General features: G+C 39.8%; 1 protein-coding gene across 1 annotated transcript; it reads right to left on the bottom strand.

Moving 5' to 3' along the window:
- Window positions 1–1,444: 1,444 nt before the first annotated feature.
- fam83fa (family with sequence similarity 83 member Fa) lies at window positions 1,445–23,169 on the bottom strand. The gene is made up of 5 exons (XM_050069055.1): window positions 22,620–23,169; window positions 12,380–12,547; window positions 9,575–9,696; window positions 5,635–6,437; window positions 1,445–3,868 (listed from the first exon to the last, which is right to left on the bottom strand). Exons 1-5 carry the CDS (start codon window positions 23,091–23,093, stop codon window positions 3,819–3,821), a joined length of 1,617 nt encoding a protein of 538 aa, XP_049925012.1. The 5' UTR covers window positions 23,094–23,169; the 3' UTR covers window positions 1,445–3,818.
- Between the last annotated feature and the right edge of the window lie 2,761 nt (window positions 23,170–25,930).

The raw sequence follows: 25,930 nt of genomic DNA, 5'->3' as shown, positions 1-25,930 counted from the left end.
CCACAAAGAGAGAGGATAACACATAAAAAAGGGGCACAAAAAGGCCCATTGGTGACATATTAAAACCTCAAAAGGAGAAAAATTACTAAAAAGGGATGCAAAATGAAAGCAAACACAAAACATTGCTGAAAAGAGATGGAAATACGACCATAAAGCAAGGCAAGACGACTAAACATTGACACAGAACTACAGAAAATGGACAGGAAAATGACCATAAAAGGAGGAAAAATGACTAAAAAGGGACAAAAATTTAACCCAATGGCCACTGACACAACATGACAACAAGGAGACTGGAAAACATATGAAAAGGGATGCAAAATGATGGGAAAACAACCACAAGAGATGCAAAATGACATATTAGTCAAACAAAATCACCAAAAAGAAAATTAATAAAAAGGGATGCAAAATGACCACAAACACAAAAAAATGAACCATGAAAAGAGGCAAAATTATTTGAAAGGGACACAAAATGACCACAAAGACACGCAAAATGATTAAAAAGAGACAGGGAAATGACCACAAAGAGATACGAAACGACTATTAAGGGATGCAAAATAAGCACAAATTAACATGCAATGTCAAGAAAATAAAAAAAAGGAAAATGATAAAAAATGATGTAAAAGTAAAAATTAAAGGATCTGTTGAGGAAAAAAGTAATAGCACTTTGTTAAACCTGCTTTTTTAAATCTTAAAAAAAGCATGTTACTTATTATATCATGTAATTTAAGTCTTTTTTCTCTCAATAAATACCAGCTTTTACAGTAGAGTGCTTCATTACAGGTGAATTGTAAATAAAGTTTTAAAAAAATAGGTTGAAACAAAGATAAAATATCTTCAAGTTTTAAATTAACTTATGAATTGTACAGTATATTTTATTTAGCTTAAACATATTTTTCTTCACAGTGTTTTTTTTTTTACTGTTTTTTTTTAATGTATGTATAATTTAATGACTTTGTACTGATGGAACAATCAAACTACTTTTAAAATAAACTGGTCTATTGTACAGACTGTTTGTGTGACTGTTTCTCCAGCAGGTGGAGCTACAACATTTCTTCTCTTTTTAATCTGAGCGCTCATGATCTATTAACTTTCACTGTAACACACTATTTTAATCTTGTTATGACTGTAATGATGATGAGAAGTAAGATGTCAAGCTGCTGAGAAATCCTGTGTTATCAGATTAAGAGGGTATGTGATGCATAAAGGCTTTTCCTGTGCAGTTCCTGTCGTGAGCGTGTGTGATGCTATGTGATGCTATGATAGAGTTGTGGTTTCCTGGGAGCATGTAGAAACTGAAAACAAAAATAACATCTTTGCTTATTTGAGAATACATTTCCTCTCAATGCATCTGTCAAACATAAGAGGCTGTGATCATATTGACCTGAAAAGAAAATGTCTTCAGGCTTGTTTTTGAAAGCTTTATTTTCCCCTCTGTTCTGTTAACAGCTGCTTTACCTCCTAACATCACTTCAAAATCAACTTTATTTTTTCTTTTAAATGATTTTTTCTTGAGTAAAACCGTATCTGTAAAAAATTCTTTACTGTTGCCATGAACTGAAATTGCACATTTGATAAAAGTGATGACAGACATGACATGAAATTATTACACCAACACACTGCATAAGCAAATTATTAATTGCTTTTGTTCAGTGTCATTCACTGACAAAAAAACATACAATATGTTAGCCTGCAGAGTGACATAACATCTGTTTGGTATCACTAAAATCACAGAGAGGTCGAACTTCCTGTTAGAGGTCTGATGAACTAACTTAGAAAAACTCCAGTGACAGAAAGCCTGATCTTGTTTGGGATTGGGGAGGAGCAGTGCCTTTTAAAAAGTCCTGTCAACACCAATCACAGGTACAAAGCAGATATAAATACACTGTATGAAACACGTAATGCATAATTTTCTGTAATAGACTTCTGGAACATGTTTCAAAGCAATTAAAACAATGATAAATGTGTATTGAAAGCAGATAAAAGGATCACAGGTTCTCACGGACCCCAAATGAAAGATTAGGATTAAATAATCCCCTTAAAGCTACAGTTGGTAACTTTTATAAAAAGTACTGCCCACCTGAAGAACCAACTCTCTCATTTAACAGCTAAACAGTACACTAAACATATGTCTCTGAAAACATTAGAACAGAATCTTGATTCACATTTAATATTTGATCAGCACCGCCAAGTTTGACAGTTTGACCGCAGGTCACAAGTCATGATTGACATGATTGACAACCAGTGTTACAGTAATACATTACTTTTAGCAGTAACAAAGTATATAACACGTTACCACCTGAAATAAACTGTTTATTGTTTTTATTTTTCATTTATCCACACTGCTCCACTTTTACCAATGTGCTGCCAGAAAAAAAATGTCCCTTGAAGGTTGTTCTTTGTTGTCATGTCATTTATTATACGCTACCACATTGACGGGTGCTGGTGATCGTGTGCGTCATCATGTCCATTGCCTACACGTATCCCATCCCATTGGAGGTCACAGGAGGGGAGGAGGGACACATTTTTTTCACAGATTATCTGTCTCACCTACTTCTTTCAGAACACAGAGACAGTTATTGGAAATATGACAAAAAGTTATCTTTAGAAAAGTGACCAACTGCAGCTTTAAATGAATGTAAACTATTACATTTGTAACTTCTAAATATGCTCAGTCTCTTTCGTGATCATTTCTTTCAACCTTATAGCCACTGAAATTAACAAATTGGTCAGTGTTACACATCTCCTGTCCCAGGCTCAACAAATAAATCATTCGACCAGAAGAATTTGTCAGAAATTAGGATACATTTTCTGAAATAAAATAACACTTCTTTTAATAAGCAATAAAATATGAATTGGACTTTGTCTTCAGTCTTTACTTACTCGCATAACATAGTCTTTTCTCTTCAGGAGGATCAGTGGAGCTAATTGTAAATGTAACTTTAACTTTTAGCTAAATTCTGCTTTGTATTGTACACAATTCATGAACTCACTGAGCTTTTCAGTGAGATAACTGGCTTGCTGAAAAAGGTGTTTGTGCATGATTACATATGTTTATTTACATTGAATTTTACTTGATATTTATTGACACAAACCACTTTTTTATCTGCTGTTTTCATGTCTTTTATTCAATTTCTGCTACAGAATTAGAATTATTTGCATTTCGAGTGGTTCTCAAGGATTCACATTTTAATCTCTGCCAGTCCCATCTGAATAAACCCAAAGTGCAAACATACAAAGTCCTCACCTGGCGGTGTAGAAACAAAGCAGGCCTGTGTCAACACCGCACCACTCAGCGCGGCGTTCATTATTCACAACCTGTACAACACACTCTGACGAACACTTATTCTGTTGCCAAGGGTCCTCTGTAAGGCGGCACTCAGGGACAACAAGCACAACTGATCACTTTGCGTGTCTCCACAGCAACCAGGTGTGATGTAATCCACCCACACGACCTGGGTCACAGCCTGGGCTGCTCATGGTGATGGGGTTAAGCATACAATATAAAAAACAGAAATAATTTAGTACAAAAAACAGAGAAACTAAAATAATGGCGATGAAATCTCCCTCCATCAGCATTTTGGCTTCAATGTTGAGATTCTCTGATGGAGTGTTTTCCTCACATGATTAGTTAAACTACAACGTCTCATCAGCAGTCCCCTGTAAGGACTTTCACCTTAAGTGTAACAGGCTGGAGACGCTGACTGAAGTAATGTCACCTGGTTACAGTAAGGTGATACTGTGACTCAGCATGTTTAACCAGGAGATCCTGTGGCTCCTCTTTATAACTCCAAAGACACACTGTTCTCTTGCTTTTGATCTCATGACTGGATGCAGTTCTTCTTTTGATGCCGCCGGCGGCTTTTAGATCCTGTTGAGGAGAAAAAGAACAGATTAATTATAAAATAACAATCTTAAGTGTTAAAGAGAATACATTATATCACAATTAGGGCAAGTATAACATCTCAACACTTCTTAAACCTGCAATAACTTTTTTTTCTTTCCACTAACAAGTTATAAACACAATAGTGACATATCATCAACTTTTTAGATGATAGGTTGAAATTGTTACCAAATACTTGCCTATTTCCGTATCCAACAGTTATTGAGTAACATTATAATTCATTTGGAGTCTTGTTTGTGACCTGATGAATGTAAGTCCAATATTCACTCTCTTTTAGCTCTGTTTTTGGTCTCCACCAACTCCTCCTTTGTCTTTAGCTGCTACATGCTCCACTATGTTCATAGCTATAGTCTCTAACTGTGTCTATGTGCTGTTTGCTGCTGTGTAACCAGTATACAGTGAGTTTTAACATCTTTTTTTCTGAAAACGATGCTATGAGAGCTGAGGGAGTGAACCAGAACAGTAAAATTTGGTCCAGATAGATAAACAATGAGCTGTGTAGCTCATTTATCTGTAGGCTGATACTTATCTGTAGGTTCATCACTGCGAGTAACCCCTTTCACATCACGTCATGTCATAGATTATTGTAAAAATAGCTATTAGCTGCTTTAAACGCCAACTGAACTCACACTGTAGCCCTGAGTGTCAAAAACTTCCAAGTAGTGACAGTTGGTTACATATTTCTTGATGTATAATTTGATATGGCCTGATTTATATCATGAGTCTGACAATTAATAGGAGGTTATTTAGATTTCACTTCAACTCAGATAGGTGGAAAGGTAAACAATAATTTCAAGAATTAATCAATTAAATCATGGATATTAAAATGACAAATTTTTGAAGACTGTAACACACAGTTTTGTTTTGTGTCCTTATTGCTATGTAATATAAATACTTCGCCCCTAGTGTTCAACGCAAGAAGTTCACCTTGAGTGTTTTTTGCTGTCCAGTCTTGTGAAACACGTTCATTAAGCAGTACAAAGACAAAAACAGGACCAATAATGCATAGCGACAAATAAATGAGGAGGTCGGCCTGTCAGTTGTGTAGCCAGCTTTGTGAAATATTTTGATAAAAGATGTACGATCCACTATGCATGCACTTTATATGTTACACAGCTAGCATGCTACCAATGTTAGCAAGGTAAATATGCCGTCAAACTTCACATCTAAAAAAGCGTAAATAGAGCTCTATTACAGTTGTCAGTCTGTTAGCTAATTTGTTTTTATGCTAACCTCCTGTGACACAGTGCATACAGTCTGTCCCTAATCCGACCAGTGCAAAAATTTGATTTTTTTCAGCATACTCGAAGCTAACTCCACACCAAAAATGTGGCTATATGGAAACGAGGCATAAAGCCTTGGTCTGACAGCTCTCTGTTTTTATATCTATTTTATTTTGGGCGTTAATTTATTTTATGATTTTTAATGTTAGAACATTAATTTTATATTAAACACATCTAAATACAAAATATTCTCTTGTTTTAGGTTCTCAGATATGAGGATTTCTCTCTTTTATAACACTGTAAATATTTTTGGATCATTGGTCGAATTAGAAAAGACATCTGAAGATGTCTTCTTTGGCTTTAGAAAATTGTAACATATTTTTCACTGTTTTCTGCTTTTTTTTATTGACCAAAAAATAATTTGCAGATTAACCACTAAGAAAAGCTATGAGTAGCCTTGATTCAGACCATAATAAAACAAACAATAAAATAGACTGTGTGGGGACATACCGTCTTCGTCTGCGGTGTTGATGGTCTGCAGAGACATACTTCTCTGGATGACCTTTGAGGGTTTCTTGGTTTTGGTTTTCAGTGGACCAGGTTTATCAATGATCTCAAACGAGTCCTCCACCTCATTTCCTGCGACACCATTAGTCTCTGGCACCTTAGTTGGGGGGAAGGGGCTCTGAGGAGTGACCACGTCCTCCTGTATAGTCTCTGTGGTGTGATTGGCTCCTCTGCCTTTCAGGAAGTGCCTGAAGGAGCTTCGTTGTTTCTTCACTGCAGCTACCTGGTTCTTCTTCAAGCCCCCCTTTCCATCTTCTTCCTCTGCAGGTGAAGCAGGACTCTGTGGTGGGACTCGCTCCAACACCTCCCTGCTGTTCCTGCTGGCATGAAGGATGTTGTTCTGCAGCCCGTTCCCATGGTGCAGCCCACCAGTCAGAGAGTCGTTCATGGTATTCATGGTAGACAGGTCTTGTAGGGAACCTGTGAGGCCCATACGGTTCCCAAAAACTAAAGAGTACTTAGGATTGTGATATTTATGTGCAGGTACCCTTAGGTCGGCCTGTCTGGAGTCCCCGACAGATACTTGAAAACGAGACGTGGAGATGGGCAGAGGCTGGATTTTCTCCACCTTTGGCTTCCTAATGGGCGTAGCAATAGGCGGCTTGGTGATGTTGAACTCCTTGTAGAGGTCCACCTGCTCAGAAATGGCGTACAACTCCCTGAAGTCATTGTCGAAGGAGTCAACAATTTGTCCTGTCATCACGGTGATTGTGTTCCTGTCCATCCGGGAGGAACTCCAGGTGAAGCTGGAGGACAAAAGACAAATTTAAACCAAAACCATAAAAGTTGAGGAATAGTTCAACATTTATTAAAATATGCTTGTTCACTTTCTTGCCAGGAATTAGATGATAAAACTGACAACACTCTCAGACACAAGAATGGTGCCTACGTTTCATCCAACACTCAGCCAGAAAGGAAATAAATGTATTTACCTAAATAATTTTAAAAGTGTCTTTACACTTTGTATTTTTTTGCTAGCAGATCTTGCTTTTGAATGCAGAGTCACTTTTAGACCCAGTGAGCAAAATAAAGCTGCAACCAACATTTGTGACCGCAGCACTCTTAATGTACAGTCCTTCCAAGCATGGTGTAATATGGGAACCCTAAGAAACAGCAGGAGATTGTTCCTGTCTTTAACAGCTTTAAAAACTTGACAAAAGGTTCCACAGAACCTAATTTCTTTACATAAAGTTCCAGTCATAATGAGGTATCACACATGAGTCATCCCAGTTTTGATTTTAATGGACTGTTAATGAAGTGCACTGTTACTGATGTGGTCACTGACGTGGTTTTAGCAAAGCTGGCTGATGTGAGACACATGATGTGTGGAAAGATGCGTCATCTGTATTTAGACACAGGCTGCTGTATACAGAAGCTTAACTCTTTAAGTTGTATCCAAAATATTTAAATCAGCTTATTTTTGCAGGGAGTCTTGTTCAGGTATTTGTCAGTTTCAAGTGAGGATGAGAGTTTGTCACAAGAATTTTAGTATAATTTATAATACAGAGATTTTGTTATTTAATATCAGCTTAGCAACAACAAGAATCCTCATATGGTTGTGTAATGACCACCTTGTAACGGTCTACAGTTTGTTATATTCTATAGATCAAATTATATTCTGTTGCTGATTTTTTTTGTAATATGTCATTTTGCTTCTTTCTGTCTTTTACATATCATACATGTAAATAGATGTAAAACTACAAAATGCTTAAAGGGTGCCTGAAAAATCAGCTAAACTTGTCATCCTCTACAACAGTCTTACACCAGGTAATGCTGAGGAATACCCACTTTTCATCAGGGTTTGATTTAAATTGATCATAATGATCATTTAGTTGTGAAATATTCTCCATCAAATCATTGATTCAGTAACATCTGATATAAAGTTTCCTAAAGGAGTCAGAATACTACAGTCGAAGGTCTTGTTGGATCTGTATCTTTCCAAAACCGATGATCTGACAATCACGCATGTCACGCCGTAATTGGCCAGGTGCACCAGTATTTCTGTTACTTTATTAGTATTGTATATGTATTCAGCATTATCGCCATCTTGCTGCTCTTTATGACGGCTGACTTTTCATCCCACATTTGAATGTGGTCGTTCGGAACAACTATAAAACAATTTGCCTCCACATGTGGTTGGACATACCTTAAAGGTACAGTGTGTAAGATTTAGGGGCATCTATTGGCAGAAATGCTAGAATTTTTTATGAGTATGTTTTCATCAGTTTATAATCACCCGAAAGTAAGAATAGTTGTGTTCCCTTAGAATGAGCCATTCATATCATGGATTTATAAAGAGAACTGGATACAGCGTTGGAGGTGTGGCTACATTAATTTCTATGAAAGCTGCTCAGTGACACGTGAAGCCCAAAAGGCTAGATTTCCAAGGTATGAAATCACTCAGATCTTCCGCATCGTGGGGCCCATAGAGGCACTCTAGAGACTCATGGCTGCTGAGCATCTAAGTTTCAGTTTAGCCCTCTGCTAACTTTAATGGGGATAAAATGACTTTCCAAATGTTATCAGACAGACTGGTTAAAATCCTGATAGTAAAAAAAGTAATTTTACAAGGGTTGTGACACTCAAAAAAGTGTATCCACTCACTTTCATTTGTCTCTTTCACCCTGTAAATCTAAAGGAAAAAGTATTTTTGGGCCCTGCTGCATAACATGAAGGACCTGAATGTTCTAACTCCACTTTTGGCCACGCTGTAAAATTGGCAACAAAGCCCGGCACTGTTCCTGAGGACTTGGTTTATATCTACATACGTAGCGCGTCCTCTTTCATAGAGTTCACCATGTTGTTTCAATAGTAGGACTGAACGGACGATACAAACACTGGCTAAATAGGGCCATTCGTGTTTTCGCGTCATCCACAATAGTTTTCCCACACACTTGGCACATGGGAGAAGTTGCAGTTCTGCCATCTCACCTCTAGATGCCACTTAATCCTACACGCTATACCTTTAAATGCTGATGTTAGGAGTAAAAAGATTTCTGAGCTTCTGGGTATTTTAGTATTTAAAATGAATGATATAAATAACACATTTACACATCCTCAGTGTTTTCCTTGTACCAGTACTGATGCCCAATAATATTATATTTCCTACTCATGCATTGATCTATAAGTATTTGTTTTTACAAATCACAGTGTTTGATATTGTCACCCAACACTATTCAGATATGAGAGCAGGAATCATTCTGATACTCATGTAGGGTGTTTGTTCATTGCATTTCTACCTACTGGCAGATTTTACACTTTACACCCAACTCAGATTTAGCAGTCTGCACAAAAGCAAATGGAGTCTTCGCAATAATTGAAAGTCCAACAGCCAGAAACTGAAAAAAGAAAAACTGCCCTATGGATTTTTTGTGCACGATAGAGGCAACTCTTTTGCACGTTTTATGCGACGTCAATAGGAACAAGAACCTCTTTCTCTCCAGAGATGGGAGTGTAAGGGTTAACAAATGCAGGTGGTGTAATTATTTCACTTAACCTGGTTAATCATTTTAAATAAGCACTCAGGTGACGCACAGAAAGCTTTTTGCCTCCTTATAATAATGTCACTCAGGGTTTTACACATCTGCCTCAGTCAGTAATCATAACAGACAACAAGCTGATCTACAACAATAGATTAATGTGCAGGACCAATGGTAGATGGAGAGAGTGCTGCAGAAAGCATTCCAGTCATTCTACAGGTTTAATATGCTTCATAAAGTTGTTAAGGAGTTATTAGTGTTCTGGTCTGAGTGATTTTCTATTGTGTTGTAGCCTGCAGCTTATAGAGAAAGTTGTGTTTATATTTAAAGCTTCTGCACAGTCCTGTCCCAGCTGTCAATGGCTGAGTTTATGAGTTTGAGTGCTGCTAAATATTCATGCTCACCTGTAAGACCCGAACATGACTTTCTCTCCATCCACCAGCATGTATTTGGAGCACAGGGACCCGGGCAGCTTTCCAAACGACAGGGCCAGCCCTGAACCTCTCACCATCCGCACACGGAGATTCTGCAACGAAACGCCCGCTTGATTACACACTTGAGTTGGCTTAGCATCACACAGGTGAGCCTGAGTAAACTCACTCCGCCAAAGCTATCAAGCGTCCCCTGCTATATCTCACATGACTGATCTAAACAGATGCCAAGTCAAACTGTCACACCTCGCAACATAAAGTAAACTTTCTCAAAAAATAAAGGGCAAAACTCAAACCCTTGAGCCACGTATGTTTACTTAAAGGGAAGAGAAAAGGAAACAAAAAGGAGAAGTAAATGCTGGGTATGCACACTGGGAGGAGGCTTTCCTCTGTCAAAGCATCGTGTTACAGTCTTTGGATCTGTTTTCAGGAACTATGAATGTTCACTTGTAAAAGGTAAGAGTAACAGAGCCCGGTGCTCTCAAAAGGCCTTTCACAGCCTATCAACTGACACCACTATAACAAGGTATTCCAGTGCTCCAGATAAACTAGACTGGGGCGTCAAAACTCTGCGTACAGCAGATAAGGCCGGGTATTGTGTCTCTGTGGAGATAGGATGACGGTCTGACTCAGCAAACTGCTGTTCACTCTGAACCTAGATTAGCACTTACTGTCATACTCAGGTTCTGAAACATGTAGACAAGCATTAAATGTTAATTCATAAAAGTTAGATGACTGTTTTTAACTGTTTGATGCATAGGTGAAAAAAGGCATCAGTATTTCAGCATTTCATTTTTCAGGTATTCCCTTAAAAAATCTTGTGTTTGATACCCAACATTGAAAATTTGTATTCTTTCACTTGTTCAGATAATTAGGGTTTTGTATTATTACCAAAGATACTAAGATACCCCACAACAAGCTGCGCCAATACAATGTAATGGTATATACTTCCAGTATCCTAAGTGGCTGTGGTCGTCTCTCCGACACAAGTTTAGTAAACATCTTGTGGATGGATGAAATCAGACTAAAAACAATATAACACTATATACAATGCAAATTTAATATTTGTCCCTTATTTTGCCACTGGTTTTTATCTGCTAGCTTAATGTCTGATATCAACCAAGTGTAAGATCACGTCGGTTGTAACCAGATCCCACGAGAGTATGTTGCTAAAACACAGACATGTCTCAAACAAAGTTAATTTTCTCCTGATTTATGTGTCTGAAACAATGCCATTTCCATGTCAGAAGATCTAGAATGGTTGGGGTTGTGAAGAAGGGTCCAATATTTACTTCAGTGACTATGGGGCGAAGAGATCGGTCATAATCTGCACTCATGTTCCCTTTTCCAATTGGAATGAATGGACTCAGGACCACTGCTAGTCTCCTAAAGGGACGGGGCAGTGGTGAAACCCTGGTGACACTGATACAGGAAATGAATCTAAAATGGGCCATCTCAGTTTATGAGCAGTCTTTGTTATTATCCTGATTTTCAGTAAGTGGGTCTTTAATGTGTGTATGCATTTCCTGTGCAAATCTACAGGGATCTTTCCCACTTGTCAGTTACCTTTGGGGTATACAGTATTTACTCTAGACCAGTAGTTCCCTTTTTGCCAGACATATCCACACAGCCCTGGATTCCCTGAAGTATTCATCTTTTTCCTGTGCTCAGTTGCCGACTAGTTTTCATGCACCCTCAACACTTGGTGTACAGGTATAACTGTTGGCTCAATATGTGGATTTGTTTCAGTCAAATCATTATTTCTATTTTTCAGATTAGTTGAGCTATTATCTTTTCACCACCATGCAAATGCACAAGTAGATCTAGTTGGGAATCACTGCTGTACACCACATCTCAACGATCATTCACATCACTCACCCTCTCACTTACATTAATTTCACATTTGATGTGTTGCCTAAAATTTTCATCACTAAGTTGAGAGCTGTTTTACATAACATTCACACTTTAAATACAATCATGTGAGAAAGTATCTGCTATTACAATTAAATTACCACTGTACAGCTAAGTAGCTTAGTGGCTTAGTGGCATGACTCAGAGCAAGAGACATTGGTATTTTTTGAATTTTAAAAAGTGACGCAGAGGCTTTGAGATCACAACACTTGACAAGCATGAGCACCTCCATGCTAAATTTCAACCTTTTAGGGCAACAAACTGTAGGCGCCAAATGCTGAGGAGATTATTATGGACCAACCAACTGATCGACTGATTGACTGACCAACTGACAGAGCGACCGATAGACCAAGATATAGTGCTGCTGGTTGCAGCTTTAAATGACACTGAAAAACTCAATACCATCCTCTCTTTGTAGCAACAGTGTCCACATTACATACTCTTTATTCTTTAGTATTTTGAGAGTTGTTTTTCAGTGGCTCCAAGGCAGAGATATCAGTAGCAGATCTGAAATTCTTGGAAATAAAACAGAAGCTATCTGCATGACACCACGAGGAAGTAATGAGAAAAGATTAGATTAGAGTGTTAGTATACATAGAGTTTTTTTTAACAGCCTCAAACCAGGTTACATTGTCTGTTACTGGTGAGGATTATCCTAAAGAGCGTGACATATTGATATGAGCTGTTTTCTAATCCATGATAATTACTGCAGCCACTGCCATTGTCTAATAAAGAAGGCAGAGCAGTGACACACTGAGGTGTTTCAAACTTTCCATGCTCTCTGTGTGTTGTATTAGTGAGCCACCTCCCTCCGTGGCACTCTATCATGCTCTACAGTGTCCAGTGTTTGCTGAGCACACTCCTCACCCGCAGATGCACCGCATTAATCTGCAGACGAGTGCACATATCCAGGAAGTGGGGCACTCCCCTGGCCTCCAGCAAAGTGTAGACAGCCACCCCGCGCCGCGACGAGGCATCCAGCAGGTCCTGGAGGATCTGCAGGTCTGTCAGGAGGTCCATGACTATAGCCACCACCTGGGGAAACAGAGGGAGGACAGTTTAAATGCAGCCAAGCAGAGGCACAGCAGCAGTGGTGGAATGTGACTAAGTACATTTACTCCAAGTACAAATTTGAAAGTTGAACTTCACTTAAAATTCTCCAGTTCATGCCTCTTCAGACTTCGACTCACTACAACACCTGTCGTTACTGCACAGATTAAGATTTTAAATCCAAAATAAATGGTAAGTTTAGAAAAAGCCGCATTATTAATAGTGGTTCCCAACCTTTTTTGTCAGACATACCCCCACATCTCTATCACAAATCTTCATCAACACTGCCGTTATGTCAACCATTTATTCATTACTTTTAGCTATCAATGTTACCATTAACTATTACATTTAAGTTAGCTAACTATTTTCAACTGTTTATCCTTTTAGTGTGCTTTCAGACCTAGAGTTGTCTTCCTCTGGTCCGAATCGGGGGCTAATTTGATTACAAAGTTGCATAATTACCTAGCCTGGAAATCCAGACTCAAATCTAGAAAGATTTTGAGTGTGGCCCTCACCGATACAGCCTTCCTACCCAAGGGGCGGCACTAACTGAGGCATTTCAAATGCCGCCGCACGCAATTGGATAGCACAATGGCCAATCAGAGCAAAAAACAAGGTGACGTATTCATTGCACTAAGCCCCATTTGTTTGCCGAACAGTGGGGCTAACTGATATATTATGCTTTTGCCATATTCCGTCAGCAAAACAGCAAAAACGTCCTTCCTGGAAGCGAAGGCTTCTAGGGCAGTCTTCTGTTCCTCTCTCAAGGAAAAAGATAAGTGTAGTAGGCTTAGCGTTTCTTCCAAAGCTAAATTGAATGGACGCAGCCCTTTGGCAGCTGCCATCTTGGTTGTTTACTTTTCTACTCCTATGGCGCAGCGCTGTCCTCATCATGTTACGCCCGCCTAGAGCCCGCGTCTGTCAGATAGACTGATCTGATTGGTCCGATGGTGAGCCGGCTCTGCTCGTCGGGGCCAGATACCTGTACAGTGCAAATTCGAATTTCCTAGGGGCGGGGCATCTGGATTTCCAGGTTAATAATTGCCTGGAGTTGGTTCGTGTTCTACAAGCGGACCAGATAAAATGTTTGTGCAAGAAAGCTGCTCTTGATTGGTCAGAATTTCCATGCGGGAAAAATCCAGGAGGCACACATTAATAATAGGACTGTAACATGCTCATGATTGTTTAACCCAAACAATGTGTAATGCAACTGCAGTTGGTTCGGATCGAGGTCGGAACACGTTCGACCCACAAGCAAACCGCACCAGAGTTCGGCTGTAACCGGTACGCACCAAAACAACCCGACCGAGACCTTCTTGAAGAGGTTGGAGTTTGATTGAACCGAACTAAACAGGGCAGGTGTGAAAGCACGCTTAGCTAACTTCAGCTATATTGGTGAGCTATGTATTTTAACCATGTATCTATTAGCTTCAGCTAGCTAAGTCCCCATTTATCCTATAATCATTACTTTTAGCTACTATTCAAACTGTATAGCCATCACTTTTAGCTAATGATTTCAACTGTTTACTTAGTAACGACCTAGGTAAAAGATAAACAGCTGAATCTTTAGGGTGTGTTCGTAAATCCAGTCGGACACTCTACACTTACATGAGAGCCCTGTCATTAAACGAAACAGACCCTAACAAACCATTAAGTTAATCAAACATTCGCTCTGCTTGGTGCTCTGCTGCTCCCTCTCCCAAGATAGAATGTTTTAAATAACCGAACAGTACCATACCAACAGCGCTGTGCATTTACGAACAGTTCAGTTTGTGCCAGAGTGCGCTCTGGTGAGTATTTCCAAATGCAACCTTAGAAATTGATTTCCACTGTGTATTCATTACTTTTACTTCTACTCACATTGGACTATTTTTCTGAATTATAAGTACATTTATTTACGGTATAGGCTATTTTATCAATGACTTGGCATTTTCATTGCAGGACTTTTTATTGAGTTACTCTTTAATTCTTTAATTGCTAGTGTTACTTCAGTAAAGGATCTGTGCACTCCCTCCACCACTGGACAGCAGGACAAAGAAACGCTTTTAGATTTGTGATCATTACCGTCGCTGAGACTACAGATATTTACCCTTTCGGCCACATAATTCTGGTGTTTCAGATTCTTTTTCCTGAACAACATCCCCAACCAGAGGGGCTGGTAAAGATGTGTGTGCGCACTTTACTGATGTCACATCTGATGGTTTCTGGGTGATTATCATCATCTCGCTGCCTTTTAGAGCAGCCATACATAACCCATTTGCTCTAACATTAAGGGCTCTAGTTTCGCAGACCGGGCGCGGCGGAGGCGCAGCGCACCTGCGCTTCGCCAACTGGGTGTGGCCAGGTGGATTTTGTAAGTTTGGCATACCGTGCGCCTGGTGCAGCTACTCCTCTATCCCACCTCTGTCCCTCCTACCTGCGCAAGTCGGAAAGAGGGAGGAGAGAAGGCGTGGAGTGGGTTTTACACACATCACACCAATCAAATGAGCCCCTCTCCTCGCCCTTAAAGGTGCAGCGCGAAGGCATAATGAGAGTTTACTCAATTCGCTATGGCGGAAGAGAGCAGCAGCGTCAGACGGCCAAACTTCCCCCAGGAGGAAACTGATGTTTTGGTCCGGGAGGTCCAAGTGTCCGAATATACGGAACTGCGAGCAGACCTCCAAGGGCTGATGATGCAAAGGTAGCCTGGGAGGAGGTCACCACAATTGTGTTGCGTTTCTGTCGTGCGCGCGCTCTCTCTCTTTCTCTCTCGCAGTCTCACTCTGTTTCTTTTCTTTCGACTTTTCTAAGATGACAGATGCTGAATATATACTCCCTATCTGATGCTGTGGCTGTTTGTGGTTGGCTGAGAGGGATGTGAACTCATTAGTTTGCAGCTGTGTTAATCAAATCAGGTTGGGTTTCCATTACGCGTGCCAAACGTGCCAAACGGTGCCAATCCCCTTTGATCTGACATCAGATGTGACGGGACAGTCGATATAGAGATACATTTATGTGCTGATTGCAGATAGTTGCATTGAATAATGTTTTTTTGGGTATTTATTGCATCGTTAATGTGCCTGATATTCTGGAAACCTGCCTGTGAGGTTTTGGTGACGTGTGCGCACTGTCCGCCGGTCAGCCAAACTTCGGCTTACACCGGCTGCGCTCCCCCTGCGTTGACAGTAGACCTGGTTTCAGCTGGCGAGCTTTTAGCGCACCTTCGGCGAAGCCTTTTGGCACGAAACTGTCACTGCGCCAAGCTGGATCTGTCGACACCTCCCCCTGCTGCACTGCCACACCCATCTCAGCGCACCTCGGTCTGCCAAACTACCAAACTGAGCGCGCCTCGGGTTGCGCTGCTCGAAACTAGCTCTGCGCGGGGTTCGCCACCCTGCGCCACCCTGCGCTGCGCCGGGAAATTAGAGCCCTAAGACTCATAAGTGTTTTTCACCACTCCCACTGTTGGTAAACACAATGGCTATGAGATGCTAACTTATTATTTGTGTTGTGGTATAGAATTTAAGTATCAGGTGGTAACAGTCGATGCTTCAGAGGAACTTGTTTTTCAAGGTATTAAAGGGTTACTCAAGATAGTTTGGACGCAGTCCAGCAATGGCTACGATTAACATGCACTGCTAATTATTTCAACAGCAGAGTCTGTGCTCAGGCACATGACATAACAGTACAGGTTCTGAGCTAACAGAGAATCATCCTGTCACAAGATACAGTACATGATGTACTACAATCAGGAGCCAGTCTACACATAACTGATGCACTCTCAAATTTGGTATATTCTTATTTTCAGTGCATCTGTAACACTGTATATTGTATCAAACAAACTTCATAACTATTTGCAGTGAAGCATTTTACAGCCACGCAGTTTTTTATATCCTTGAGTGCAACTCAGAGCCATCATGTGAGGCTTTTTCCATTTCCTTATTGCAGCTCTCGTGTACATGTTTGGGCCTGATCCAACCAACAGAGTCCAAACAAGTTTTCCTGGCAGACAGCTTAACGTGTGACAACAGTGTGGTCCAATTTTAATTGGCATCAATCATTAAAAGTAAACCACGTGTGAGTCTAAATGACGTGCTACTCATTCTAACTGGTTATTAGACTGTGTATTGAGAAAAACATTTGTCCAGGGAAGGAGACAGTTATACTTCGGTCCACAACTTTGGTCTAGATTGAAATTTTTCAAGACTGACTTGATAGATTGCCATTAAATTTTGTACAGACATTCATGATCCCTCGATTATGAATACTACTGACTTTGGGAGGCCCCTGACTTTTCCTCTAGCTCCACCGATCTCATTGTCCCCACATGATGAATTTTTTTACTTTGTTAACCACCTACAGCAATAGTTTGACATTTTGGAAAACACCCTTGTTCACCTCCTTGCCAAGAGTTAAGGGGCCAGTTTATGTTTTACTACTATTACAATCAGTATTTACTACTGCTGCGTGAATGTGTGGCATTTTACTGCTGTAGATGTTTAAGGTTTTACCTCCTTTATGTACTGTTGGGTAGTTTACTGTACTGCAATGCATCATATTCTATAAGATCATCATATGTTTGTAGCACCGCTGTCATGTGGGAACCACATACCGTATCTCTAAAAAGTCAACTCTTTATGGTGTTAGAAAAACAGTCCTTGTGATGATGCATTTTCCCGCTGATCCAAGAGGGTTTTTAAAATAGTTAATCTAGCTAAAAAAAAGTAGAGGAATTGTCTCAACACATAAAGGAACACTTCTTCCTTCAGTTTATCACAAACATTCAACATCAACACATCTGGAGATACACGGTTTTCACTGAGGAGGAAGGGGATGGAAAAACTTTAAAAAGTAACTAAAGTTGTCAGACAAATGTAGTGGTGTAAAAATTACAATATGTGTTTCAGATGTAGTGAAGTAAAAATGGAAATACTCCAGTGATGTCCAAGTACCTCACATTTGCACTTAAGTCCAGAACTTCAGTAAATATACGTACTTGCATTGCACCACTGTGTGCCTCCGTATTCTACGTGGTTTCAGAGAGACAAAGAATGCACAAAAACAACACTATCTCACCTGACTGGAGAAACCTTTCATTGCTTTTTCAAATATAAGACTCTTAGCCTGCATGTGGATTGAAACAGCTTGTCCAGATCAATTTATTTTTTGCAACGCTGTACTTACTCTTAAATGTTGCTCAACCAGAGACATCATTCTCTATCTGTCATGTCAAGACCCACCTGACCTGAAAACCATTTCTACTGCAACCCAGGGCTCACTGCAACATCAATTAAACAGCTGTGTTTGAGCTCTTGCTTTGAGATAACAATCTCCTATAACCTTTATCTGCTTCCAGAAGGTGTATGTGAGTGTGTGCATGCCTTTCTGCAAGTAATGAGAGTGACAATTTGAACTCTAGTATACCAAAATACAGAATTACTCTCTCAAGTATTTGGCAGGCTTTCATGAGTACATGATTTACTTCACCTCAAGGGGAGAAATGTTGTTGGTTAATTAAGCTGTCACGGCCCTGAAATAGCTACTGTAAACAAACAGTAATGAGGATTAACTTATGTGTTGAAGTCTGTCCAATTATTCACCAGTAACAGCTCTGCAGTATGACCGCTTTCAAAGAGCTCTGACTAACCGGTCCCTCAGCCAGTCAAACTGTCTGATCCGGAAACGTCTGGCGTCCTCCACACACCTGATAAATTGAAGCAGTGTTCCTTGTGTCAGTTACAACAAACCCTATCACCTTACCTGGCCACTATAGCCTCTGGTGCTGCACGTCAAACAAATCACAGGTGAATGTTCCTCTCTTTAGTTAAAGTTTGCATACCTAGGAGGTCAACCAATCAGAGGCAGTGGTGGAAATCTGTGAGTGGGTGAGGGAAAGTAAGGCTTGTTCAGTACCAACCCTAACCTGGGCTGCAGGATGGTGGGGGGGGAGGCTGAACAAGTCTTTCTGTTTCTGCTGCAAGTCCTGATGTGAAGCTGACATTTAAAGATGCTCGGCCTCTGTCTGCAACACGTATGACTCAGCTTGTTTAAACTTGCAAATGACTCTCCCATTGAGGCACATTTTTTTTATTGATGCCTTGGGCTTCGTTAACCCTTCGCTGTTTTTATCTCTTCCTGGAAATCCTGCATGTACAGAACATGATTCTGTATTTGCATATTTTCTATGTTTTATAAATGTTCTGTATTTGTTATGGTAATATAAAGAAGTAAGTCGGTTGTTTAATTACTGCAACTTAAATTAGTCATATAATAATACTACATACTTTAGGTTTTGGAGGGAAGGTTAAGGGGATATTTCTTTACTTACTTTATTTCTTTATCTGTATGTATATCTGATCGTACTGCATTTAATTGTACAGTACATATAATTAGCAACAAGATGCATCACAGTTTGATTTTGGAACCAGGTGCAATGATGAAGTTTTGGGTTTGGTTAGTACCTTTTTCTTATGCCACCCCTTCCGCGAACTCACTGACTTCATGTGAGCAACGACGTATTTGAGTTTAAGATGAGTACATCTTCAAGATTCATTATGTAGTGTATGAAACAATTTGAGTCAATTACATTCATTCAAATGTAATGAAAATAGTTTTCCAACGACTAGAAGAGTGCACTCAGTAGAGTGCAAATTACCGCCAGGCTTTCGTCGATCGTGATCACTCTACAATGCATGCGGTGCAGCTGCGCCCATTAGAATTGACCCCTCATGGCTTCCTTACAGTCAAGATAGCAGCAAAGATAGCAAAACTGGGTTATTTTTATAATCTCATATCGTGCCAAACTAGTTAAGTTTAGAATCCATCTGCAGATGCTCCAGGTCAAACTAAGCCCAAACTTTTCTATGCATGTCAGTATTTGAGCCACAGCATAGCCCAAATATGGCCTGCACCAGACAGTAAGGCTTCTTGTTTTTAGCCGAGACGATTCCCAGAAAACTTGCAGCCCTCACCAGCAGGTTAGGACTGGTGAGGAGTCAGCAGTCACAGTATAAAACATACAATAAAACAGGTTTTTTTTAATCAACCGTGATCACTGCAACCATGACAGATCCTTGGGCATACAGTCATTAATGTGCACACAAAAAGGCTGCCTGGTCCAGTAGTTTATAGATTAGCTGCAGACGGACAGATATACAGTACACACACACACAACCAAACGCATTCTCACCTACAGGTTTTCTTTTGTTGGCATGTATTGTTTTTCCAACCAACTTTAGATTAAACCGTTCCCACTTCCACATGAAGAGAGCAGGCTGCCAAACTTCAAGGACGGATAATTGTCTTCAAGCCTACTATTAGCCAGTGCCATGAAAGAGATGGGTGCTAGCTAGCTAGTGTTCCCTGTGGTGCCTTCATTGGTTCCTGTTGCTAGGAGACTACAAAGCTGGGAAGTTTTCTGATCTGGCGAGGTGTCAGGGAGGCAGTTTGCTCTGGCTAAATTTGAGTTGCCAGAGCCACTGAAGGTTTATCTTCACAAAATATGAAGACTACGGTAGCTTGGAAAATAGCAATATGAGTGGTTAAAGGGAAACTGATGATTTTAAACCAGCTCTGTGTCACTGCAGTGTGGGCAGATGAACGGATAATTTGAGCAGTTTTATGATAGCAGTTGTAAAGTATTCTGTTTCTACTCAACACTAATACTAATTACTCATAACTACTAACATTTTTAACATCACAATTCATGATCAATCAGTAAAGTAAAAAACAGTTATTGAGGTACACATTTCAATTTTTTAATGATTAAGATATTTGAATGTAAGTAATGTGCAAGAGTGCATAAAAATAATTAAAATAGTGCTTGTTGATCAAAAAAGTTCCCCAGTGAGGATCCCCCCGGCCCCCTTGCAGAGGCCCACGCTAAGCCCCGAAGGTCCTTAAACCTTAGAAACACCCCTGCTAATGTTAGCTTAATTAACTAGTTAACTACAGTTGATTACATCCACTATCAACAGCTGGAATTTCAGATGGTAAAACAGATGATCACTGGTTAGAAATCAGGAGCCTGCTTTTGTTTACCTCTGTGTGAGGTGAAAGATACGTTGTTGAAAAAAATACTATGGATTTTTATTGTAAACCGTCATGTAAGAACAGAAAACTTGATTTTCTATCATGAAGGCTCATCGTTTGTTTTTCCTTTCAGTACAAGGATGTGACAGATTATAAACCAATTAATCATGTTTGTGTTACTGGCATCGACACAGTGTTTTTGGACACAGCTGAATGCAGGTAGGACACGTGTTAAGCCTCACACTGACATTAACTGCATTAGCTCATGAATGGCAAGTCCAACTCCTGCAAGCTGAAACTCAGTAAACCATGATAGTTAAAGTTTTATGTTATAACTCTTAACTGTCATTTTTATTTTCACTTCCTCATAAAACAGAAATATTTGGGTTTGACCAAACATGTTGAAACCTGTCTAAATATTCTCTGATGCACTGTGAATCTGGATCATGGAGTCTGTACCAGAATATCTGTCCTATATTAATGTATATCCCAACCTGGCAAATCCACGCAGAAATGTGTTCAGCTGTTGTGCATAACATGACTCAAAACAAATGTTTAAGGAGCAGTTTGACATTTTGGAAAATGCAGTTATTTGCTCTCTTGTTGAGAGTTAGATGAGAAGACTGATACCACTCTCATGTTTGTTGGTTAAATATAAGACTACAGCCACCAGCTGGTTAGTTTAGCTTAGCATAAAGATTTCTGATATTTCCCCAAGTAGATATTTTCCTCCTTTTTACTGTTGAAAAAACTATTAACAGTACATTTGAAACATACCGACTACAAAAAAAGCCCTGAATTGTCATTTAAATGATGCATATTTTTACTCAGGTTGATGTGTACACCAACATTTTGGTTTGAAAACTGTCAGTAACTTCAGGCCTTTGTTATGATTAATCCATAATTTGCATGTTAAATCTATCTTTAACAGATTAAAAATCAAAGTGCATCTTCTTTGGATGAAAATAATTGCTTTAAAGCCATTAAACACGTTGTCTCTTGTATTCATAGAGACAGGACACATGTGGAGTGACAGTAATTTATCTCTGCCTGGGGGGCTTTGTGTCTTTCATCTGTGGGAGGCGGTCACATGATCACCTGTGGCCAATCATTTTGAATATTTCAGAGGCATTGTTCTGTTGTGGACCAAGTAGGTCAGGTCAGGGGAGAAGGAGAAAGTGATAGGTTTTACTGCACGGTCGGTTATTTTCATATGGTCGTAAAAGTGTTTTTAGGGCAACCTGAAGACTGCAGGTTGAACATGGTGGTCTATGTACAGATTACATAAACTCTAGTTTTAGAGTTTAGTAGATGCAACTTGCTTTTCAAACTGTTCTTAATCTGTTCTAAGAGTTCTAACTTCTAAAATGTGGATATTTACTACTTTAATCTGCATTATAAGGTTGTGAACTGAGTATCTTTGGGTTTGGGACTATTTGAGGACTTCACCACTTCTGACTTTGGAAAACTTCCCAACATTTTATACTTATTAATCACAATTACAGATGAAGAGATAACTAAAATAATTGTTATAGGCATTTTATTCTCACATAAAAAAAGGCTTTAAAGGTGCCGTCTGTGACTTATGTCTCAATACACTTTTTGCCAGATCCAGTGAATATCTCCTCACAGGCCGCTAGCTGTCCGTTGGATGCTGAGTTCAAATATCAACACTCTCCTTAAGATTCGCTGACTACACCTTTAAGTACAAGTTATCAACAGTTAATTGTGTTTATTATGCAGCCATTTCCTATTAAGAACAAAACTGGGGGAAACACAACAATTTTAAGCAAATTTAATTTTACAAAGTAATGAGAAAGGCAAACTAATGTTCAATAATAGTGTTACACTTAATGAATGTGTATTTATAGATTGGAAACAAGTTGAAAATGTAGTTGTTTTCATTTGATTTCAGAAATAGCCTAAATAAATATATCTTTTTAAAAAATATATTGAATATAGTTTTTGTTTTATTGTTTGTTTTGCAGTTTCTAACTTTATTTTGAAAGCTGCTATATAGATTAAATTATTCACATCAGACAGGTACCTTGTGTGCCTCCTGTATGAGCCTCCTCACCACCTCCTTGATGTGAGGCCCGGGCTCCTTGGGTGGGTGCGAGTACACGGACACCCGGGTCACCCCCTTGTAGACGCCGCTGCTGCCGGGCCAGCCGATGTCCAGAGACGGGACCTCAGTGTCGGACATCTGGGGCCAGTAGGTGGAGTGGACCCCGGAGTCCGCGCTGGAAGACTCCTTGGACTTCTCATGCTCTCCGGACTCACCGTCACTGTCCGTGTCGTACTCCTGAAAGGTTTTTCGGATGCACATGACCTCCTTGGCGGAGAGGAAATCCTTGATGTTGTCCTCTTTGAGACGCATCTTGAACGCACCGTCCCCGTTCTTCAGGAGCTGCTCCAGAGCCGCGCGCTGCTCCTCGCTGTAGTAAAACTCCGGTTTGGTCTCCGGGATCTTTTCGTTAACGTGCTCATCGTCCATGCACATCAGCTGAGACTCTGCCATCTCCTGATCCGCTGCTCTCCGACGCTGCGACGCTACCTGTGCGGACAGGTAGGTAGGTGCTCAGGTGAGTCTCTCAGGTAAGAGACAGGAGGCGGGACTAACTATTGTGTAGAGGTAGTAGCTGTCAGTAGCAGTTTCATGCACAACGCGTTATTAGAGAGCTTCCTGTTGTAAGACTTTCAGAATAAAAACATTTGGTGTTAAAGGTTATTCGGAAATATGTTCCAGTAGTTTGAAAGAATTACAAATAAACAGTCTTTATGTTGACTTATTCTGAGTTTAACAATCACAGTTGATAACATATGAAAACCATTTAAAATACACTTTTGTGAACAGTTGTCCCTGGTGACATTTTGGTAAAAACTTGCCGTGGCATGCAAAAGTTTGGGCACCCCTGGTCAGAATTTTGTGTACTGTGTAGAAGATGAGTTGATCTCCGAAAGGAATTAAGTTAAAGATGAGACATGCTTTTCAACATTTCAGGTAAGATCAGTGTATTCTTTTTGTTTTGTACAATTTTAGAGTGAAAAAAATGAAAGGAGCACCATGCAAAAGTTTGGGCACCCCAAGACATTTGAGCTCTCCGTCAGCTTTAACCAGGGACTGGCTTGTTCACAGTCATTGTTCGGAAAGGCCAGGTGATGCACATTTCAAAGCTTTATAAATACTTTGACTCCTGAAACCTTGTCCCAACAATCAGCAGCCATGGGCTCCTCTAAACAGCTGCCTAGCACTCTGAAAACTAAAATAACTGATACCCACAAAGCAGGAGAAGACTATAAGAAGGTAGCAAAGTGATTTCATAGTTGTTTCCTCATTTCATAATGTAATTAAGAAATGGCAGTTAACAGGAACTGCGGAGGTCAAGTTGAGGTCTGGAAGACTTAGAAAACTTTCCAAGAGAGCTGCTCATAGGGTTGCTGAAAAGGCAAATCAAAACCCCCGTCTGACTGCAAAAGACCTGCAGGAAGATTTATCAGACTCTGGAGAGGTGGTGCACTGTGCGACTGTGCAGTGACACCTGTACAACTATGACCTTCATGGAAGAGTCATCAGAAGAAAACCTTTCCTGTGTCCTCACCGCAAAATTCAGCGTCAAAAGTTTGCAAAGGAACATCTAATCAAGCCTGATGCTTTTTGGAAACAAGTCCTGTGAACTGATGACGTTAAAATAGAACTCGTTGGACACAATGAGCAAAGGTATGTTTGGAGAACAAAGGGTGCAGAACTTAATGAAAAGAAGACCTGTCCAACTGTTAAACACAAGGGTGGATCGATCATGCTTTGGGCTTGTGTTGCAGTAGAGGGATGAATGGATTCTGTTCATTTCCAGCAAATTCTGGAAGCAAACATCACACCATCTGTAAAAAAGCTGAAGATGAAGAGAGGATGGCTTCTACAACAGGACAAGAGTTGACAAAAAACAGTCTGTGTAAAGTAGAGGCCCCTAACATCTTTAAGATGACTCTTTAGTAGTTCCACCAGAGACGTTTCTCCTCTGAGCTGAAACATGACACATGATTTCATTTAAATGACAGCTCGAAGCCGATCAGAGTAAAAATCCAAATTAGTTTTTTTTGTCTTTCCTCTCCCATTAATCATCTCACAACCTCTAAGATTTATCTTGTGATCTTTTGGAGGGCCAGACTCCGTCCTTACTTAATCATTTATAATATATCAGTATTAACAATAATGTTAGATAGAATAATGTATTAGTCACTAGAGACATTTATACATTGTCATACTGGCACTTTTACATTAGGAAAGGCTCAATTTCAAATTAAAATTTTATGCAAAGCAAATGTCTTCATCAAGAACTTGGGTCAAAAATTACAGCAACAACATTTTGAGAGAGCTCAAACTTAAAGGGCAACCGTTTTCTCATGTTTTTGTGTCCAAATTTGTCATTTGGACACAAAAACATGAGAAAACGAATAAATGTGTCCGTTAAATATGCTTGTTTTTGTGTCTGACAACATAATGACAAAAATAGCTACAGAGATAAACCCTTTTTGGTTAAGAGTGAGGTCCTTTGTGTTTTACCAGAAACAGCCTTACGTCACCATTGCTCAAGCCACCACCACCACCAGACTCCATTTAAATGACCAGTCATTTTATTATCATTAAACACACGTCATTCAAAGTCCACACAAACAAAATAAAACTCACAGAAGCTGTTGGTACGTCTTTCCACTGTTCCATCAATTACCAACTCTGGTTTGGTTGAATTAAACCCTTTATTCACCCAGTTAGATGTGAAAGTATGCTGGCTCTACACATGCTAAAATTACTGTTTATTTAAATGGAGTCTGGTGGGTATGGCGATGGCAATTTTGGGGCTGTTTTGGGTCAAAAAAAAAGGATCTTCCTCTTTCCAACAAAAGTCTATCTCTGTAAGGATACTTTCCATAATGTTGTCAGACATTTTATAAGAACAATCTGAGCCTGACAGTGGCAAAAACAAGCACTTTTAATGGACATACATTGAGGGTGCAATTGCCCCAAGTGATTACATTGCAGCCTGTTTCGCTGCTGCCAGCTGCAGCCCTCTCATTCAGTGCTGGACCAGTTTCAAAAACTTATGTTTCCATTAGTCACTTAGACACAAATATGTGGGAACACAGGGTCTAGGTTGAAAAAATACCAAAGTTACCCATTAAGTGTTCTTACAACCTCTACATTTCATTTAAGTGTCCACCACTTGTATGTGCACATAATCCACTGTCAGAATAATCATGTCACATGTAAAATGAAGCTGCACATGAAAATAGAAAGTGGTCTTGAAGGTTAAACAGTGGGTAAAGAGTTTGAGAATTAGCCTGCCTGATTAAAGAGTA

The sequence above is a fragment of the Epinephelus moara genome, chromosome 18, assembly GCF_006386435.1.
Source record: "Epinephelus moara isolate mb chromosome 18, YSFRI_EMoa_1.0, whole genome shotgun sequence".
Classification (NCBI taxonomy): domain Eukaryota; kingdom Metazoa; phylum Chordata; class Actinopteri; order Perciformes; family Serranidae; genus Epinephelus; species Epinephelus moara.
This window is presented reverse-complemented; position numbering and strand designations above follow the sequence as displayed.

Coding starts and splice junctions, on each gene's coding strand:
- fam83fa (XM_050069055.1), bottom strand. CDS start 23,093: ATGGCAGAGTCTCAGCTGATGTGCATGGACGATGAGCACGTTAACGAA. Junction 9,697..12,379: donor TTAATGCGGTGCATCTGCGG/GTGAGGAGTGTG, acceptor GTTTCGTTGCAG/AATCTCCGTGTGCGGATGGT. Junction 6,438..9,574: donor GTCATGTTCGGGTCTTACAG/GTGAGCATGAAT, acceptor TTTGTCCTCCAG/CTTCACCTGGAGTTCCTCCC.